Source organism: Tigriopus californicus, chromosome 6 (genome assembly GCF_007210705.1).
Source record: "Tigriopus californicus strain San Diego chromosome 6, Tcal_SD_v2.1, whole genome shotgun sequence".
Lineage (NCBI taxonomy): Eukaryota > Metazoa > Arthropoda > Copepoda > Harpacticoida > Harpacticidae > Tigriopus > Tigriopus californicus.
The window spans coordinates 6,261,401-6,283,332 of NC_081445.1; the positions used below are offsets into that span (position 1 = coordinate 6,261,401).

General features: G+C 45.6%; 3 protein-coding genes across 3 annotated transcripts; 1 reads left to right on the forward strand and 2 right to left on the reverse strand.

Moving 5' to 3' along the window:
• Positions 1–1,189: 1,189 nt before the first annotated feature.
• On the forward strand, positions 1,190–3,336 carry LOC131882029 (transcription factor HES-4-B-like). Its single transcript, XM_059229049.1, has 2 exons — positions 1,190–1,843; positions 2,350–3,336. The coding sequence occupies exons 1-2, from the start codon at positions 1,190–1,192 to the stop codon at positions 3,037–3,039; spliced, it is 1,344 nt and encodes a 447-aa protein (XP_059085032.1). The 3' UTR covers positions 3,040–3,336.
• Positions 3,337–3,456: 120 nt separating this feature from the next.
• LOC131882030 (enhancer of split mbeta protein-like) lies at positions 3,457–4,365 on the reverse strand. Its single transcript, XM_059229050.1, has one exon. The coding sequence runs from the start codon at positions 4,263–4,265 to the stop codon at positions 3,600–3,602; it is 666 nt and encodes a 221-aa protein (XP_059085033.1). The 5' UTR covers positions 4,266–4,365; the 3' UTR covers positions 3,457–3,599.
• Positions 4,366–16,048: 11,683 nt separating this feature from the next.
• LOC131882034 (uncharacterized) lies at positions 16,049–17,587 on the reverse strand. Its single transcript, XM_059229053.1, has one exon. The coding sequence runs from the start codon at positions 16,744–16,746 to the stop codon at positions 16,264–16,266; it is 483 nt and encodes a 160-aa protein (XP_059085036.1). The 5' UTR covers positions 16,747–17,587; the 3' UTR covers positions 16,049–16,263.
• Between the last annotated feature and the right edge of the window lie 4,345 nt (positions 17,588–21,932).

The following is a 21,932-nucleotide window of genomic DNA, read 5'->3' on the forward strand; positions in this document are numbered from 1 at the left end:
CGTTCTCGTTCTTCGTTCTTCGTTTCGAATGGCTTTCCCACTGAGGGTGGCAGGTCAAAGCCGCTATTTGTATCCTCTCATTTCCTACGGTAAAAAAAAAATCCAACGGGAAAAAGCCCACATCATGTTTCCCAGTTCATTCTGCATTCACACTTTCCAGGGTCGCAGACCATTTTCTAGCCATAAACAGGGCATAAAAAGAGGCGGTCCCGACTTTCGACTCTCGAGTCGACCATCGCCACTTCTGTTCCCGAAGCCACCCACGTACAACATAGTAGGATGCTGCACTTGCAGGACTTCTCGTTTCTCTGAGACGACGTCACCAATCGCACTTCTTACATGCTGCCCGCCCATACATACGTGCAATCGTTACTACGCACCTCTGACCTGATGGGAGACGGGGTAGTGTAGGACTTCGAGTTGAGGACGAGTCGTGGTTGTGGTAGTAGTCAATGTAATTGCAAATGGGCCAAGCGCTCAGTCAGTCATGCGGCACCTGTGCCCGGGCAAGTGGCCATCCACTCGCCGGTTATTATTCGTTGGTGCCTGCCTGCCCTCGGGTTCGAGCTTGGAGCTTGGAACGAGATCAGCATCAGGACCACATCACCGCCGCATATGATGCATGATCATCGAGCCTCCTCCACCTACGTGCTTATGTACGTACTATGTATGTACGTACCTAGTACGTAGGTACATCATCAGGAGCTACCGTGGGTTGGCCCTGGCTTCTTCAGGATCGGTAGTTAGTTGGTTTGATGGCGGAACAAGAGAAAGAAAGATCAGCAGGCAAAAGGTTTTGATCTTTTGCCCTGGGCACAACACTCACACTCCCTTCAAGTCTACAAGCCTAGCAGCCTACCAGCCACTACTCAAGTCTCGAGAATGCCGTTGATGATTTTTCGGAGAACGTTCCCACGGTAGCCAAAACTCGCTCTCTTTTCGAGGTCTTCTCCCATACGACTTCTGCCAAGTGGTATGGATGCGAGTGAGTGAGTGAGTGAGTTAGTGTGTATTGTACTACTTCGGACCGAGAGTGCCAAGTGTTGTACGTGTGCAGTAGTAGCCTAGTACATAGGATTGGAAGTAGCTTGGTCGTGGCTGCAGATGCTGATAGAAGCAACACACTCACACGCACACGCACTAATACATTCACTTCTATCCCGTTGGCGGTCTTCCCTACCCTCCATCCATGGTTGGGGACTGGCGAGTGTTTCGAACGGGCAGAAAGAGAACGAGAGGGAGAGAGAGAGAGAGAGCGCTTCTCACGAGGAAGTTCCGATTCCGACTGACAAGTACTGAACTGTCCATACAGGTCGTGAGAACGATTCCAGACCCGGGAGAGAATCCTCTTCTTCTACTACATTCGATTACGTGCCTGCTCCATGGAAAGGCTCTCTTTACGATAGTGTTCCATACGAGAGATGAGTGTTGTGCCGAACGGTCCCTTCGGAACATGAGCTTGGACCCCGCCAGAATATCGACCTCATCAGTGACTCCGAGAACCTCAGTGCCATTGTCTTCAAATATGATCACACCCTCGACGCCCACATTTGCCAGTATGCACACCCATTTCCTCCAACAACATCACCAACACAGATTAGCCATGGCCACCAATGTGATGATGAATGGGGGTGGTGGAGGGGTGGGAGGGGGACCTCCCCATGTACCTCATGTGCCGCATTCCCTCGCTCATTCTGCTGGCGTCTTGAACACGCCCCCGGTGACCCCCGAGCAACATCAAAGGCTAGTGAATCCCCAACACCGCTCGTTAATATCAAGCAGCGGGAGCTCAAGTTCATCGGGTGGAGATACGCCCATGTCCAGAACCAATCAATATAAGAAGGTGAGGAGGAACGTTTCATCTGCATAAGAAGTATAATATCGTGTCAGGATACACATACGTATCGTAGCTTAGCTGATGATCATTAAGAGCTTGAGAAGCAGCGAAAATGGAATCCAACTCGAAAAAAATGAAAGAGATGCCAGGGCATTTCCAACATTTAGCTCGGTTATCTGATCGGACTAATTCTTGTTTTTTGATAATGGCTGTCAGAGTTCATCAGGGCGAGTCTGAAAACGGTCCCCAGAAGCTGCTAAGACAGGTATGGTTAGGCGAGGGGAGAAGCACGCAATCTAATTGACACGTCAATTTATATTGGATGATGTTGAAATATCGTCTTGATGTCCCAAGAACAAGGTCCAAGAACTTTGGAAATGTTAATGATGCTCAGACGCACACATACAAACACACACACACTCACGCACTCAAAATCAACTCGGAGAGGTGTGATATTTATCCTCGCATGATTATGATGATGATAAAGATGATGAAATATTCTTTATTTCCAGATCATGAAACCTTTGCTCGAACGCAAGCGTCGAGCTCGTATTAATAAATGTCTGGATGAGCTGAAGGACATAATGACGGTGGCTCTCCAAGCTCAGGGTGAGAATGTTTCCAAATTGGAAAAGGCCGATATCCTAGAGCTCACCGTGAGGCACCTGCATAAGCTACAACAGAGCCAAAGACTCCTACTCGAAACACAGCGTAATCCCGTTGAGGAAATTCAACGTTTTCAAGCCGGATATACGTCTTGTGCACAAGAGGCAGCTTCCTTCTTACTTCAAGCACCCGGTGTGGATGTGACGGTCTCGCAGCGATTATTGTCCCACCTCACAAGCAACCTAGCACAACCTTTCCTCAATCGGCTCTCTCAAGCTGGATCACCAAAGAGTACCACTGCTCCTCCCCTCGTTTCCTCGGCCTCGTCCGACTTGAACCGTAATGGCTTCTCGTCCCCACCTTTGGGCGTGATGATTTCTTCTCCAGCCCCTGTCTCTTCATCGTCCTCGACCGAGTTTCCAAAGGCTAGCCCGCCCCCTCGGCCGTCCTCGAATCCAACTATCGGACATTTCACTTTATCCATCACCAAAGCACCTCTCAGTGAGTCTGGGAAATCTGAGGACATGGGTAAAATGCCCGTGAAACCTGAACCCGTCCGACTCAATCCCAACGACCCGGTTTGGCGACCGTTCTAAGGCATACGAGTGATATTTCGGGGAGAACCGAGCCATTCTCTCCATTCTTCTGCCAGTCATTATGGACGTTTCTCGATGATCTCAAATACAGTATATGATGCATTTTAACTTGACTTGATATTCTTTTCATTGGACGTTGGCTCGGGTTTCCCCAGGTGTGAAAGACTCACAGAGCTCGAGTCTATCCAAATAAGCCCCTCCCACTTGGCGAAGGTTCATCTACCAATGAGAGAGCGTTTCAAATCTCCGCACTCGACGGAACTGCGTAGAATGTAGATCCAGGTCTTGTGATGATAATCCAGCGCTACGAGACAGTCACATGACGTCGCCAAGGTGACCAATTCACTCCAACGCAATCTCCGCATTGACTTACTCTACGCATTCAAGGGAGGAAAATAAAAACGACGAATATGGAAATATGATGGTTTGATTGCTTTATTATCAATTTGTTTTTTCAACGTTTGGTTTTTTCTTCAACAGCATATCATAAAAAGACGAGTATCACAGATAAGGTTTAGAACATGAGATCAAATGAACGAGGGTAACGGATTGGTCGATCCTTAAAATGGTCTCCAAACAGCCTCAGTGCTTGCCGGTCTGGGGGAGGGAGCTCCAATCGAACTGGGAGAAGGCGTGGAGTCACGGCCGGAATTGTAGCCTCCATCTGTAGATGGAGACATGGCAAATTCTTGCTTTACCATGGGCGAGGAGGCACATGTGTGGATTGAGAGGGGCGAGCTCTTGACCGGGGACACCGGGCTGGCATTGTTGGCACTCATGGCGGATCCCAAGTGGCTCATGATGGACGTGCCCAAGTGAATATTCACCCCGGGAACGGAGGCCAAAAAGCGTCCAACCTCGTTAGCACAGGCGGTAAAACCCGATCGGTAACGGTCACCTTCCAAAGCCGGGTTAGCTTGAAGTTGTTGTTGGCGTTTGAGCTTATTTAGGTGTTGTACTGTTAGTTCCAGCACATCGGCCTTCTCCAATTTGGTTATGGATTCGCCTTCAGCTTGAACGGCGTATACCATGAGATCCTTGAGCTCATCCAAGCACTTATTGATCCGGGCACGACGTTTCCGTTCCAATAGAGGTTTCATAACCTTGCGGTACTGGTGAGTCCGAGACATTGGAGTCTCTTGGTCCAAGGACATGGGGAGATGTTGTGGTTGGGATTGGTTTTGGTGGTGATGGTGATGGTGAAGGTTGTTGTATAGCAAGGACATGGTGTGCTTTCACTGAGTGGGATTGATGAAATTTAAAGCAGCGTCCGGATATGTTTCCCTCGGAGATGTGGGATTTAGAATGATTAGTTCGAACTCGTGCGCGCGGGCTTTATACCTCCGGCGCGCTGTGCAGGTGTGGGCTGGCGCTCCAAGCGAGCCCGGCAGTCGCAAAGTCTGTCTGACATCTGCTCAGCGCTCACTCACCCATCCTCTATCCCCTTAGAACACGAATCGTGGGAACAGAAAATGAAGTGAGATCACACAGTAGTGGCCGAGACCTCATTCCATTGCTCCCAATTGGACACTTTGCCCACTGCTGGAAAAGCAAGAAGAGAAGCAAGAACACCAAGCAGAAGAGGAGACCTAGGTCTCACCTGCAGGTAATGGGCAGACGCTGGAGGGCCAACCAACTAGGCCGAGGTCCATCAATGTAATACCTCGAGAGTAAATGAAATTGAGAAGTACGCACGGGCATACTACAGTTTTAATTTTTTTTTTTTGGGGGGGGTAGGACTAGAAATCGTCTCGCTCTTGGGAACAAAGTAGAAGCAGTCGAGGAGGAGGACGACGAGGACGACGACGACCATTGGAAAAAGAAGGAGCAGAAGAGGGCGAAGAAAGAGGTGGGAGGGAGACAGAGACACGAGTTTGGTTTGTGACATCCCCGCACGAGAGGCATGACTTGAGGACGAGACACAAGATGGAAGGTGGCTCTGGCCTCAAGGTAAATTGAGGAGACCAGCCCCACACTACCCAAAGTAAGTGTACTGAGAAGAATTACAACCAAGGAGAAGGAGAAGAAAAGGGCAAAGACATCATCAATACTGGCTACTGCAACAACGATGACGACGACGACGGCGGTGGCGAAGACGACAACATCCACAACAACAAGGGCGACTGATGCTTAAGGTCATTGAGATCATAGTAATTGAGAAGAAGGTTTAAGATGACAGAAATGACTTCTTTGTGGTCTTGGACTCCTCTCGTCCCATGTCTCTTTCTCTTTCTCTCTCTTGAGGTCTTTGCATGACTGAGATGAGAAGTTATGGGGATTAGATGAGCCCACTCTCAAATGTTGGGAGAGACTTTTCTCCGAGATCTGTGAGATCCCCATCAGATGCCACAGTTTCACTATTCAAAGCCCTGGTGAATGCTGGTAACTCTTTGTTGTTGATGCTGCTGCTGATGTTGATGGCGATGATGATGATGATCCTAAGCTTGCTCTAGCGCGCTATTGCTCCCATGCTCACTGGTGATGATGGAATAGCTGGAGTCTAATGAGTTGTGATGAAATTTCATGATGAACGATGTCTCCTGTACTGTGCGTCGACGAGTTGCTTGCTCCCTTCCTTCTTTCCCCGTTTAAGCTCTCCTCTTAAGGCTAAATGATGGCTCAGGGTCATTATGTGAGAAAGGTCTCTTTCAAGCAACAATTGACCAAATAATCTCTTGATGGAAGAAGGATCAACCAACGCCCGACGGCGCAACCAAATTCAAAATATTTATTATACCTTTACGATCTCGGGACACGGGGGTTGAAAAAACAGCTCTTCGTGGTATTGATATAGAAGCATTGGACATCCCAGGTAATTGAAGTTTGAGCTCCCAACTTGGATGAGGGACTCAATACCAAGAAGACATGAGATGAAGAGACTGACGTACGTACGAACGATCAGAGTGAGCCAACCTGAGTGTGACCAGAGTGATTACGATAATTGGGCCCAATTTTCATCTCTTCTCATCAGGCAGCGACCCAACGATTCTGCGGGTCGAGACCCCAGGGCAAACTTGTACCGAAGAGGCGGATGCCCTCATTGGGAAAATGATGCCATAAATCAGATCTGATTTGACTGAAGAAGAAGAAGATGATGATGATGATTTCTTCTTGGGGCTGGCCCTCTGGTATTGAATGGATATACCTAGAGTGGTGGAGGAGGTAGAGGTGGTAGCAGCAGACGAAGTCCAATCCTATCTTGGGCTTCCAGATAATGATTGGTTTGAGGTAGATTCAAGAGATCATCTGGAGATGAATGAATGGAATTATGACCACGGTGCCTGCTCCACATTCAAAAAAGAAAATTGGACCCTTCACAGAATACTTCAACATGGGTTCTTCCCAGTCATTCAATTGCTACCACTACCATATTGGTTGGATTGCGATGGCTTTACATTCTTCGCAAAAGACTGGCTCGCTCGAACGAGTGGAGAACTCGGACGGATTTTTTTTCGGCTTTAGGTTGCATGTTATTTCAACATTTTTGCCAACTCATCGTGGCTTTCCCAGACATCGTTTGCCTTCCCAAGATTTGAATGGAAGTAATGTTTCATGATTGCATCGTCCAGTTGTATTTGATGTTGATGTTGTTCTTCTCCTGGCCCACCACAAGGGTTCATGCTCGGGCCGTGAAACCATATCATTAAAACGCAAGAGAATCCTCTCCAAAACCAGCATCACCGTCCACGGGGTGTACATACGTACGTAGATACAATGAATTTGAGTTCATGAGAGTGTACTATAATCAAAATTTAGGATGAGAATGCCTTTGGATTGAAAGTAACGAGCGGTTACCATTCATTCCTACACTCAGAAGATCCCCATTATCAAAGAATTTGAAGTGAAATTTGGACCACTACTCGGTATTATTACGGCTATGATTACATTTTAGTAGTCAACAAAAAAGTTTAACCCAGAAAAGAAAACGCTGAACTGTCAACACGAAGGAACCTTTGAATAATGCCATCGAAGCGTCCCAACGCCACTCGAAACACCTAGGTTGATTACCTAGAAAAATTCCAATCCACCAATAATGGTAGAATATTCTGGTCTCGGCAAATATGGTTGTGAGAACAAAAGACAGGTGGGCGCACGTGCGTGGCGTTGCGTTCGGAAAGTGACGCCACCAGACATGCTCCCACAATCACCAACAACTCCCGCCAATGGGGATTGTCTCAGACCTGATCCGGAATGGTTGGAATGTGTATGTGAGTGAGTACGCCATAATAGTACCAACACCACCGAGGCAAGTTCAAGGATCAGAAAGCATCCCCNCTGGACCACAGGGAGAAGGCTTTAATTCGACAGGAAAACACAAATAAATATGCAATGGGCATCGCCAACCCCCATCTCTCTCTCTCTCACCACCACCACCACTACCACCACCCCTCTTTGGTGTATGGTAGCAAATTCCCATACACGTCGAATTCCCACACCTGCCCATCATATGGCTTGGCTTGGTCTGCATTGGAATTTTCTCGCTACTGTTTCAGGCTCCGTAAAGAGAACAGATGACAGCCACGATATCATTTTCGGCTTGGGTAGTCGGAGCATTTTGTTCTTACTCATTCGTTTGGGACCCATCTGCATGATATTGAATGGAGTCGGAGTGGAATTTGGAAATTGGAATGCGGCGTCCCCGATGAGGATCTGAAGATTGTGAGAGAATTCCAAAGCTTGCTACTTGATTAGTCCTGGGGATCGCTGTCAGTCGAGGGAGTCTATCTGATTTGGAGATATTGAATAAATAATCAACCGGGACGAGAGCTGGAGAATGGATATCGAGGTATGAGTCGGATTTTTTCTCTTTGTTTATCCAAACCTCGTTGTGTATACATAATACACAATGGCAGGAGATGAAGGCGGGCCAAGAGAAGAAGCAATGTCTGAATGAAGCCCAGTTTATCTACTCTGAGTAGTCGTATACGGCAGCTCGATCCATCTCACCATTGCCTGCCATCCGCGCTTGGCAGTGGCTACATCAGTCTTGGAGAATGAAGAAAAATGATGACTGGCAAGAAGGGCATTGACGTTCCCACGAGTCTTGCCTGGTCCAAGCTTCTTGAATTACAATCTTGATCTTCCAAAAAATTACTTGCATCACTCTGTCGACAAAGTTTGAGCAGATCACCACCCTGCCCATCACGGCGAGATGCTTCAAACTTGTCAAGGAAGTGTGATAACGACTTAGTTGTACCCGTCATTGTTCTTGCCATTATAAATGCAGAGCTCTGAGCTCAGAGAACGACCCACAAAAAAAAAACGTGGCCATAAACAAGGACATGTGTCCAGGCATGACCAGTGAATAAGTACGTACGAGTGTACGACCAGTACGACGTGGGGTACAACGAGACAATCACGGAGGAGAATCAGACGTCACGAAACTATTTATTGCCGAGCTCTGGACAATTTAGCTTGGTTAGACCGTATACTTTTGCCACTATACACTTACATGATCTAGGTACTGTTCGTACGAACGTACGCACATACGTACGAGTGCTGTTATACCATTGGACACATGGCGTTTTTGAATGCTCCTCATTCGATGTACTCCCAGAGTTGGCTTGAGAGGCGAAGATCTCCAGCCTCATGCTCCCACGTAGGTAGATGCAGCAATTTGCCTGGCCTTTAAAAAGCTGTAAAAAGAGTTGTCGAGCTTAAATCCCCCTAAAATATCCATTGCTCAGTAAAGTCGCACAATACATAGTCTACCTGTTGTTCACTCTGTTGCCTTGGATTATCCTAGCGGTCTTAGAGTCACTCCCTTAATCGTCATATAAGCCTTTAAAAAAGTGGGGAATGCACATTGTTCAGGTACTTGTTGATCATTAGGTGACGTGGCTGTCACTCAAGAATTTGACTCGCTAGCTCTCCTCTCTCCCCCATCTCTTTCTCATGGCTGGTTCAAAATTGAAAGCCCCCGTTACCAAACCAAACGTAAGCAAGATGATATTGGGAAATGCTTGAAAAATTGTCAAGCTTTACTACTTTACCATGACTGGATCTGAGCGGCTTGATAATGCTTTAATACCATGTCTGCCACCTGCACCCGCCGCCAACCTTTTGGAAGAGTATCTAATGACTCTTGTCTGGATTCCAAGGATTCATTCACACGGCTTTATGGCATTCCTTGCGAATGGTCTCAACACAGATGAGGCAATTTGCAACCTTTAAAGCTCCCCGAGTATTCAGATTTCTGTTCTGTGCAGCACCCAAGTAGCTTGATGTTAACGGAGTCCCCTTGATGGTAAATGTGGAAGCTCCATGATCTTTCATACAATACGCAAGAACCAGGGCGAAACGGCTTTTGTTCCTGTCTAAAAGAGACTAGGCTTTTAGTGGCGAAGTCAGGGAGTGGTGAGCCTTCAACCAATTCCTTTTGATCTTTCCCAGGGTCTTTGAATGGCAGGATTAAAAAGTGAGCACGAAAAGTCAAGTGGTTTCCGGGGAGACCCTTCGCCGTTCGTAACATGATTTTCAAAAGCTCCGGACGTTTTATCATATGGTAAATGAACCGATCCCAGGATACGCGATTTCAAGCTGCAATTATCCTTTGTCTTGCGTTTTTGAAGAGTAAAATGACATGATCTGAGGGAGATTTATCTCGTATGTGGTGGTACAACTACGTACGTACACTGCACGTATGTATCTGTGTTCTGGGGTATACTAATAGTAATGAGGCCATGGGAACCCAAATTAGCCTAGTTCCAATGAACACGTGGTAGTATCTACAAGAGGGGAGCCAACCAACTTGAAATTAGGATGGATGTTGCCCTTCTCAAACTTCTCAAAAATCGAGCTCTGCCATCGTGATATTCAAAAACTAAATGTGAGTAAGGATTAGTTTGATGAAGCGATCAAAGCAACTTTCAAATGAATCATCATCCATCAATCGTCGTGAATAACAAGCATATTGAAGTTGGAAGTATTGTAGACATTGGCACACAATCTCACACAATGACCTGGAACAAGTTTGTTATTTTTTGTGCCCAATATCACCTTTTGACCACAAAGATAATTTTCGAAAATGGTGGTCAATCATTTCAAGGGCAAGAGCACTCTACCTTGTCGATTGGCCGGGGCTAGATGGGAAAATCGGGCAGGTGCGAGTTATGGTTGGACAACACGACACAGAAAGGATTGAAATGAAGAGTGCCACTTTTCTAAAGATTGATTTGTCCATAAGCTGGCTTTGTTGATAGGACAGTCTCTTGATTGTTATTCACACCAATCTTCGACCGAACGACCGAACGACCGACCGAGAGGGCACGAAACCAAAGCAAAGCTTGGTTCTCTGACTATTTTTACGATTTGCATATCGTACAAATGTTCAAAGGAAATCTCTAAAGTTTACGCCATCCATGTGGTCATGCCCATTTCCAATTGCTTTGCATATCAATCTTAACTTAATGGGATCTGTCACGTTCAGATGTGCCCTCTAAAGACGTTGAGCCAAGCGACGAAAGCATTCGGCGTTAGGATCTTGTGTGTAAACATCTCAAGAAAATATGAAACTTTTAGATGGGAGATATTCCCAGGAAATCAGATTAGTCGGAATTTGGCATCATTTTTCCCGAAATAGGAGGGAGTGCATTGGGCGTCTCTCTCACACACTCTCAGTTGCACTCGTGATGTGGCACAGGACAGATGTGAAAGCCGAAATTGGCTTCCCCACGCTTCCTTTCTCTCTCTGTCTCTGTCTCTGTCTGTCTCTCTCTCTCTCTCTCTGCTTCTTTGAATCGCTCTCCCTTCATACGTAGTATCCTGGTCCGATCCTCAGACCATCAGAGCACGTTGTTGTCCCCAATGATCTCGATTTGTGTGCGTGTGTGTGAAAAAGAAATCACCGTGACAGCACAAAGTAAAAGCATCCAAATGTGACGGGGATGACAATCGGCTTGGGTGGGAACCGGGTTCAATAGGTCTACCTATATTGCTAGTACACCCTACTTATTACCTTACGCACACTAAGCATCAGGGCGGTTGGGGTGCACATCTAGGGGAGGCAGTGAGCTTAGAGAGGGGACAAAACAAGAGAATGTAAATAGCATCATGTCCATGCAAATAGCCCAAGCTGATGCTCTCTCCTCACTCAACGATCTGAGGATACGTGCGGTGCATGCTTTCAGCATATGCTACGATCATGGACTCCTTGAAACAAGATTCAAGCCATTTTCATGATCAGTCACTATTCGAAGAGTTTCCTCACTCCCAATTGTTATTGCTTTATTCAAGCATCATTGTAGCATTAGACCGAATCAAGTCAGCCAATACGAGAAATCTCAAAACAAGAAGTCCACAGTAGTCGGCCGGTCTCGATTGGATGCTTTTTCAAGCCCACAAGTATGACTTGGTTCCCATACTTACCATGTGTGAAACATGGAAGCCGCTCCCTTTTCAGTCGCTTTTGTAGAACGACTCCCACAGAATACGCCGATTCGCTGATGATCCGGCGTCCCGAGCGAACTTCCCTCGTTGGGAGTTTCCCTCCCTAAGGAGTAAGTTCAGCACCTGCCCAAGCCAAGCCAAGCCAACTTTTTCATGCTTCTCCACGAAGTATGTCTATACCTTATCCATCCGTGAACCAATACCCTATGTTCCCATTCGTGGTCAGTGTTGTAAAGCTGAGTAGATTTGAACGTGAATAGTTGATATCATCGAGTTAGGTGGGTGCTGAGCTGAGGGTGTGCTAGAACGGGAACACCGGCGGATCCTTTCCCATGACAAAATTTTGATATCTTAATATCTGTCCTCAAGATCAGGGTGTGGCGTTTATTTGTACACACATGTTACAAATACATGTTTTACTGTATGTAGTGTGTCTGGGCTTAGGGTAGCCTGTTGGGATGCGGTTCTTGGAATGGAAACGCCAGATGAGGATGACGATACGAGCTTAAAACGGATGTGCTGCCTGGAATTTGGAGGGGTGATGCTTCGTTGGAAATTTTCACACGGGAAAGCAAAGCCAAGAAAAAATTAGAATTGGAACAAAGCACGATCCCAGGAAAAACGATCCATGAACACGTGGGTTGTAATATGTATATAGGATATGTGTTTAACGGGGTTAAGTTCAAATCAGTGCTGATCGATCACCCTTGGAGCAAGAGTATGGAAGCATTTGCTAAAGCGTTAAATTTCCAAGATTGCTGAATGGGAATCCTAAGTTCAGTCTTTGGCTGGATAAGAAATCTGATAATAATCTATTTAGGTTTTTCAATCCTTGACGAGCTAAACGCGTCACGGAAAGGCAGCGTGTTTCTTTCTTTGAGTAAGTCGCTCGACGGATCTGTCAGTTCGTCGCCAGTTTGATCCAGGTCACAACAATAATGCCATTATTATCCCTCTATACCATGGTAGATTGTCCTGGCTTCTTCCTATTCACCCCAACGTACTGTACGTTCAGCTATAGTACCGTATATCATTGTGGTGGTGGGAATACAGGTTAGCGTATTTGGATCTCACTGAGAGGGGAAGTGCAGGGAAGCTTCCTTGGTTCAATTCCGTCTGTTTCTAGGGCAAGGATCATCAGGCGTTCTTTCCTCCTCGTCCTCCTTGTCCTCTTCGTTCTCCTCCTCCTCCACCCTCGTCAGCGATGAAAGGACGCCAATTTCGCATACTCCCCCGGAAAAAAGCCATTCGAAAACCGGATCCTGGCCATTCCGCCTCCCTCGAAACTTGGGCAAATACTATGAGGGGAGAAGAGTGACGAGTGACGAGGATTCGAGGCCCTGGAGAATGTGTGAGCTTTTAAGTTTGAACAAAAGTGGTGGGAAATTAGTGGGGAACATCTGCCAAGCGGCGTTGGTTTCTGTTTTTGAGGTCTGGCACATCATTCAGTCCTAAAGAGTCAAATTCCAGGGATTTTTTACTTTTTTCGGGTCCTCCAATACTGCGTTGTCGTCGTCCTGTTTGAGGCTGAAAAAGCCAAGGAAGAGACGGGGAGAAAATGGTCGTTTATGATGGGGCAAAATTTATGGGGGTAATGAGTGTATGAAAGAGCAACACATACCCTTACAATAGATGTGGCTTTTCAGGAGGAAATGACGAAACAATATTTCTCTTTCTCGCACTCAAAAGAGAGACCATTATGGGTTTATTGAAGCACATTCCTCGGTAACTTCTCAAGCATTGAGAGCATCTCCGGTTTGTGACGTAATTTCCCCGAATGTCCACGAGCATTTGCCAACTATATACATAGCTTGTAATCTCCCCGTGATGGTGGTAATTACGGACGAATAAAAATGGTTTTTAAAATGCTCCAATCAAGTATTAAGTTGGTAAGCCAAGATGAGAAGAAAACAGAGCTGGAGGGAAGCTTACAACACCTTGCACTGTGGTCTTTTCAGCGACGTGTGGATTGAATCATTTTGCTGGCTTCCTTGGTGTGAAGTTCAAGGGTGGAAATGCCAATTTTTGATTGGCTTTTCGCATAATATAAAGTTTCTATTGGTCGGTTATGGCATTTTCCTCAGTGATTGAGCGACTTGTTCTTGATATGAAACCCATTATTTTGGGAAATTTGTTTCGCTGATTGTCCATAAGTGGTAGCAGTAAATTTTTTAGCTCAATTCGACGCCCATAAATCGTGGCTATTCAGATCGGGATCGCCACCTTTAAGTGGCTGTTCACAAGATAAAGAGAAGCCTAAGCCAAACAGAGAAGAAAAAAAACCACCCCAAAGAAGCATGTGGATGATCATGAGCTTTAAGAAGAAAGACAGAGCCCAATTACGAAACCTGTTTGTGACTGTAGAATCATGTCCATCCAGACTGGTTGGCTTGGTCGTTTGCCGATGATTAACTCTCTTTAATTGCAGGAAGTCTGCCCTCATCAACGAGGCAACCAACTAACCAACCTACCAACCAAGCCGCAACCAATCAGGCTCGATGGATGGAGGCAGGCCAAGGCCTGACCAAAGCGTTGAAAAAAAGGCTGATCCTGGGCATGGGTGAACCCTGAGGGAACCATGCGATCGCTTCTGCCGGTTAAAGGTTTTTAAATGGCCGAGGATCACCTTCTTGACTTCTGAAGAATGTTTCAATTTCAAGCTTGATTAGATAATGATTGCACTTTGATCCAGGCTCCTCTTCAACAGGCCAACCAATAACATACCATCTTCAAAATTGGTTAATGGCCTCATATCACGACCACTACGACCACTACTTCTTCTGCTACTACTACTGCAACAATGGCAACACCAACTATGACGACGCCAACGAGGACGACGACGACGACGACGACGACGAGAAGGTCTGTTTTGGAAGCCAACAATCATGGGTTCAAGAACGATTCTGATAATGCTCCGATTAAAAAATTCCTAGCCCTCCAGTGACACCACCCAAGATTGGATTGCTCATGACCCCTGGAATTTAAAGCCACCTTCCCATACGACATGAGGGCTTATTTCGACGTATACGCTCGTATAACATTCGCTCGAACATTCAGAAGTGGTACAGGTAGCTGCGCCGTTTAGTTCGTTCCGTCGTTGTGCGTGGGCAAAAAATTAGCCCCATGACGATCGCTATACCTCGGACGAATTTTCCGCATGGCGGCTCGGACTTCATGTCAGATTTGACCAATCGATCTGACTCCCCTTAGTGCGAAGCCGGGTTCGAAGGTAAAGAATCATCTAAGCTTATAACTACTTACCATGATCAGAAAATACACAATAATTTTAGTTTTCAAATCCGCTGACCTCGGCAGTTTCTTTGACGAGTTGTGGCTCAAATGGAACTCAGTGGGGATGGATCGACCCCCGTAAAGACAATGGTGTTGGATTTGAGCTCTCAGATGATCCAAGTGACAATATCCCTTGATTGGTTTCTCCCACCGATGACATTCTCCTCAGGGTGCCAACACCTTTACCTTGGCTCATCTACCGACGAATTACACAAGACGATAATCGCTCCTTTGCCATGCAGGTTATCATCAAATTCCTTTTTTCACATGGATATGGATTTTTTGAGTCCCTGACACCGTGCACCAAACATAACGTTTAACTAATATAGTTTGGAGCTGAATCCAGACAGATTAACTCTCTGAGGTCAGATAGGAGGCCGTGTTTTCTCCTGGCTTTTTTGGCACACTCCACCTCAGCATTGTTGAGTGTTGTTTGTGAAAAGCCGACATCTTAGTGGGATGTTTTGATCGCGTGTAGATTTTTGACACCTTCCGAGTTTCCATTAGCGATCGTATTGTTCTTCGCTCCTTGTGGTCAATGACGGAGTTTTTCATAAACAACGATTTTCGCGGCAGGACATTCCCGATCCCAGCAGATCCGCCTCTGAGCACAACCCAAAAAGATAATCACTACGATTCTCAAGTCGCCCCATGGCGTACATTATTCTGAATTCAAATTCGGTCACACAAACAGTCTTGAGCTTTGTTCCACGAAATTGATTTCAGCATCAGCAACTTCAAAGAATACACCCTACTTTTCCGACCCGTAACCGTTTCGTTTGTGGCTGTTGCTTGTCCAATGGATTTGCATTTCCAATCCAAATCGTTCTTCTGCTTTAACGCGTTTTCCATATTCTCCAGTTCCATTTCCTCTAAGCGCTCACATGGAACGGACCCAATGTTTAGAAACACGCAACCTCGATCGGAACTTTTTCGATCCCTCTTGCACAAAGCCTTATACGGACTTGCGTATTTATTGTACATCATAAGAACACATCGATTCACGCCATCGGAGTTCTTACAGTCTATTGGAACTATGGGGCAAATGTTGATGTTAGTTTTTGATCCAAATTGACTTTCTCAATACACCAATTGTAGTTCTATGCGGTTTTATGCATTAATACTGCTCGTAGAAGACAAGACAATATCGTTCTACATCTTAATACATTTTACAACCAAGTAGAACTATGTCACGGACGTTGATTTTTGGCCCTAATTGAATAGTTAAAGATATTTTAAATCGAGCAAATGTAGGGCTATAACACATGGGAAAACGTAAGCAAACAGTTCAGTTCACACGTGATATGAAGGAAAAAATGACATCAAATGATTTCAATTCATAGAGTTGTTTTATTTATGCATGTTCGTTTTATATTTCATTGCTAATAGCAACAAGTTGGAAGACATTGGATTAGGAGAAGATCCAAGAAGAGTCCAAGTTATATCACAAGTTGAGCCAATATAAGCCTCTTGGGTAAATATATGGCAGATCACAGATTGAATTTCGGGTGGGTCCGAAATACCGACAACGTCAGCCAGGCCTAACTAAGCTTGACTGGCTGTGGTGGTGGTCAAAGACACTTGGGCTTGGGCTTCTTGGCAACGGGTTTGGACTTGGGAGCACACGAAAGATCCTCCGAAGTCAAATAGGTCGGTGGCTGGGACTCTGACCTCCAATTGGACTTTGATATGGGACTTCTGAGCTGGCGAGCTGGCGATCAACTCCATTAAACGAGCCTCCAATGCTTCGTTCAAGAGGTTTTCGTCCATCTCGACTTGATGGGGATGAGAAGATGGCAGCTCTTCGTAGACTTGTTGCTCCCTCTTAGACATCCATGGAAGCTTGGAGAGGATCCTAAGCTTGAGAGATTGGGTCACTTTCTTAGTGAAGGACTTGTTAATCTTCTTGTTGATGGCCATTTTGAGTTTGTTGTGGCTGTGGCGAGCTGAGAGCAAGACTCGGGAATGATATGTGCTGTCTGGACAAAGACTTAACGTCGAATGATGGGATGGACGAAATTTGTCCATACACTAAGTAAATGCGTGCGTGTGAAAGGTTCACCAGAGCACAGTGGGATCAGATCACGACCCTTGGAGCACCCCTTCTCACTCTCACACACTCACCCCGACGCCCTCCAGTGCTCCTCTCACTCACGAGTCAGGATGGCTGGCTTGAGTCAGAAATGTTTTATCATTGAGAGACGCTGGAAGCCGGCCCGGAGAAACCAGAGTGTTACCAGAGGCTTTGGGACGCTCGGGACTAGGAGAGGGAGGATTGGATTTTCGAGATCGAGAGGGAACAAGTTGGAGAAGAATCGTGGGAACGCTCACTTGATCTTCGTCTCACCCGGAGGGGTTGACGTGGATGGAAGGAGTCATGGCAGGAGAGAGAGCAAGAGGGAGAAGGAAGGAGGGGAGGGAGACCCCAAATGCGTCTGCCAAACATCTGTCGTTCAGCTATGACGATTGCTCTGAGTTTATGTTGATGGAATTGGGGACCCTTGGCGTCGTTTGCGTGCTTGGCTTTTCCACAGAAGACTTGCACACTCAGGGAGAGTAAATAAGGATAATAAGCAGGTCCAGGGCACCCAGCCAAAGGGTCTTTTTCTTCAAGATAGCAATCTTGAAAGGGGAGTACGCCAAAGCATTTGAGTGACCACGCGCTGCCAAAGGACCGTTTCTGTAGTTGAAGCGGTAGGAGGTTCGCTCAATAATCGAAGACAAGAAGACCACTCGTCGCGTAGCTCGCGACACCCCAAGCTAGCTGGGTCCACGCAAACCCCTAAATTGCCGAGGCACATTCCTTTCAAAGTGGAATTAGAAGCAATTTCCAGATAAGGACAATATTAAGCAAGATACAAAAAGGGTGGTCAGTGCTCTGTCCTTTGCGAAGAATATCGTTCGGCTAACCCCCCCCCCCCCAAAAAAAAAAAAAAAAAAAAAAAAACTTGCGTTTCTATTAAGTTAGCTTTTGAATCGTCACTCTTGCTCACTTTGATCCATCACGGGCTATTCAAATGAAGATTTGAAGGAAGAAATGACCACTTAAGCTCATCGGTCCCGATCTGATCAGAAATCACTGAGCGTTAAAGCACTCATAGGGTTTACCGTTGGTCCGTCCCACCCATTCCTCACTCCTCTCACTCTTTCAAGACTGAACCATTGTTTGATGTCCCTCTCCAACCAGGATCTTTTTCTACTTCTCCAGAGGAAACAGCAAACGACTGACTCACCAAACCCTCCAAAAATAACATTCTAATCTGTTCTCCTTTCAATGGCAGATTTGAGGACCTAACCAAGCCTTACCGGCCACTTGATGCTCCCATTGAGTCTCGACCACGGCGTACCCAAAAGTCTTACTCATGCTCACAAATCGTGTTGCCCAATATTTGCATCACCTCAATAGAAAAGGACCGACCAACAACCTCGGTCCGGGTGCGACACCTCGCCCCTACCCGCTCTCCCCTTTCGTCAAATAAAGATTAATTTTCTCTGTGGGCACGAAATACAACTCGCAGACTTGATGTTGATCATTCATCATGGCCGAGGATATCGGATCGATGTTAAGGCCGGCAATCCGCCAACCAGTCTTGCTGATCTACTTTAGCTAGGTTACCGTCTGGTCAGGGGATCATCTTGAAACACCAAGGGAGGCAGTGGGTCTGGGAATCTGATCCCAATCAGTTAATCGTAGGTATAATTTTAAGCTTAGCCTGGTCACCCACCGGCTTTTTGCCCCCTATTGGGCCTAAAATGGGCCACGAACAAAAGACGAGATCTCAAGAATTGATAAATCAGCCATCATAAGTTGCCCTTAACCCAAATGTTCTTGAATCATTCAAAATGAACCCTTGTTTGACCACAGATGGCCAAATATATTTGAATGGGAGGGAAGGAGGGGATTACAGTGAGGATTCAAATTGAGCCAATAGCTTTAATTCATTTTATTTCATTGAACGCCAATCAAATTATTTCGAGAAATTATTTTGGACCAAAGTGTCAAGCCAGCCATTTTGCTTTGCTATTCAGCTTTTTCCATCGTTATTATTCAAATCAAAATTTCACAACACCCAAACCATTATCCACAATGCTCGTTCGCAAATCCACTGAATTGGGGAACCAATGACGTTTTAACCTCGGCTTTATTCGATACGGCCACGATAGGCAGGATTGTTTTACTAGTTGAATAGGCAGCATTCCCAAGAAGTATGTTTTATTCAGAGAGGGTTCAGGCTTTGAATACAAAACTGATCCTACAGCTTTGCATCCTGAAACGGAACTTTACTGGAGTTCTGTTTCGTACTGATTAGAAAAGCTATATGAGACTCTACAAGTTTTGGACGCAAAGTTCTAGAGCAATTACACATTGGCATAGATGAAGATTTCTAGATTGGAAGGCGACTCGCAAAAATTTCCCTCAAATCTGGCAAAAAATACCTTTTAAAATCTGCCAAGAATTGAATGAAATGCTTATTTTTTTAAAGGGGGACCTCTCCATGCTGAACATAGAGCCACACTTGAGATATGAAAATACTTCATGTCATTTGCCAAACATTTATAGACAAATATTTTCCATGGAAAGTCCAGGAAGGAAATTTCTGCTAAACCAAATTAAATCCTCTGATGGGAAGCTACCATGTCTAGATTTAGATTTAGGGCCATAATCCACAACAAGTTATTCCAGTGGGGTTTGTCAAAGATGGTGTACAAAGATGTTTGCCGGTCATCCTCCTTTGAGAAAAACAAAAAAATCCACGATGATATATGCATCTTCTGAAGAAGACATTTTTTGAGCCAAAGGTGGGCATCATTAGGAGTGTTTTACATTTAGGCAAAGATGGCCTAAGTGAGGCCAGAAATAGCGAAATGGAGATTGAATTAGTTCCTTACAAAAAGAGCCCACCGCTTGGATGACATCATAGACACCCATGAGTGGATTTTTTGACCATGAAAATATGGGTTAATTATTCAGGAAAGATCAATTTAACATGATAGGTCAAAATCAAGGTTGCATTTTTTTCGAATCCTTCAAACTCTGAGATTAGGCGCCCAAATTGGGCCATCAAAGTTTCCAATCAGCATGGTTGCTAAATGCAAGAAATGTTGTCTTCTTGGGACGAATTCCTCTCCATTCACGACAACACGGGTATTGCCTAAATCTGACAATGAAGTAGAGCTTCAAAGCTACTGTATACGAGGTCGTCGACATTCAACAACGACCACCCAAACTTGTAGAATTGCCTAATTTGTTGTGAGTACAGTGAGTAGATATGCTCCTCCAGAAAGTCAGGTGTCCAATAGAGTTATGTGCTAATGAGAATTCCTGAAAGATTTTTCACAGTTCATTTCCTGTGTTAAATTTACATTTTCCACCCGCAGCCGAGTTGTCGGTCGGCCTGAATCACAGTGGCTTTTCAACGCCTCGCATTAGCAAATACTGTGCTCTAATGAAAGGTCTCCTAAAAGCCGAGTGTCATTTGTCGTTCATATTTCACGACCTTTCGGCAGTCCTCAAAAGAAATGAGGAGAAAAGCACACCATCAAAAGCGAAAAAAATGTATCATCAGGGTTTGGGAAAAAACATCATCTGTTGAAGTAGTTTTTTGATGACTCTGGGTTGAACTTTGTTGTCATGAAGAATTATTCAAATGAGGCTCTCTCCCGGATCAATCTCGTAGGACACCTGTTCGCCCAGGAATTCGACCATTGTTTAGCAACATCTGATTCATATTCAGATTGGCTATCGCCAATCTGAAAGCCTACTCTACATATTCTATATTGTACTCAACCGTAATTGTGTAGGTGCATACCTCAAACAACGTTCCAGTGTGTTCCGAGCCAACCTTTCAGGGTGGTTCCTTAGTCTCCTTGAAATGCGCCAAGTCCGTGCTGGATTGGTTCCATGTCAATGGAGGAGGCTATAATCACGAAACAAGTGTCCTTTCATCATGAATGGAATGTCAAAGAATGCTCGGGAAGCCGCAATGCCTAATAATAATGGTTGCCAGCGAGTGGTGAGTCCTTACATGTACATTCGCCAGATGACACTCTTCAAAATTCCTGTGAGAATCATATTGTGTTGGTTGGTTGGCTGGTTGGTTGGTGGGTTGGCTTAGTGGTGCTGGATAATGAGCCATGCCAGTCAGCCAACCAGCCAGCCAGCGAACAAGCGAACGATTGAGCGAACTTTGAAATAGTTCCCTATTGTTTACAATGCTCATTTTGTCCTGAAGAAACAATTAAGCGGCATGGGGGTGTGCCCAGGGGGCATGGAATTGCTCCCCATTCAGGTCCTTTTGTCTTTGCCTGCCTTGGATGATCTGTTAATTGAGGGCTATTTCCACTTGAAAGAAGCTCTAGCTCAACAACCAACATTTCGAGAAGTCAACCGTCAAAAAGATGCCACTAAAACCCGAAAGACAGAGAGATCAGGGTTTGAGAATCAGATCGGTCCACGCTAAATGGATCGAACGCTTTTTGAGCGATTCCTGTGGCAATTGGGGTTCTACAAGTGACAATGATGTCGCCCTGTACGAGTCAAGTGTGCATTCATTTTCTATACATAGGCCATAGAGATGACGAAGAATCAGGATGTCATCCCTGGAGATTGTTTGTTTGTCATGAGGAGTGAGGGATGATGGGGATTCATTCAAATGAATGTACTATTCTTTTATTGAAGGTGGACGAAGATTCCACGGAATGTACCTGATACCATGTACTCGGAGTAGAAATGATTTGAAAGCCGAGCAAGTAGTGATCCCCGCTGCGAAGATCGTGGGGGATATTGATGAATAGTGGACAGTATTAGCTACCAAATAGGATCAATTGGACCCAATGACCACCATTATTTGTATGTTTTTGTCGGGACTCCAAGGGTGATCCGATCCATCCATACCTCGTCCTTGCCCTCTCCCCCCCCCTCGCTCTTCTTCTGCCTCTTCTTGTTCTTCTCTGGGCTAATGTTAGCACTAGCTTTTCTTTGGGCCTCAAGCTCTCGCTGCGCAATTTCAAAAGGGACCTTTGTCAATCTGCCATTATTGAAGTGATGTAGTACTAAGAGAACGACAATGGCAACACCAGCAGTAGCGGCATTGACATCCCTGGAGAGGTGAATGGACACTACTACTTCCATTGATCTATCTGTCCTTCCGTCCTCGAAGGTCTCTCGATCCTTGAAAAGAGCATCGTAAAAGATGGTGGTGGCACAATGGTAG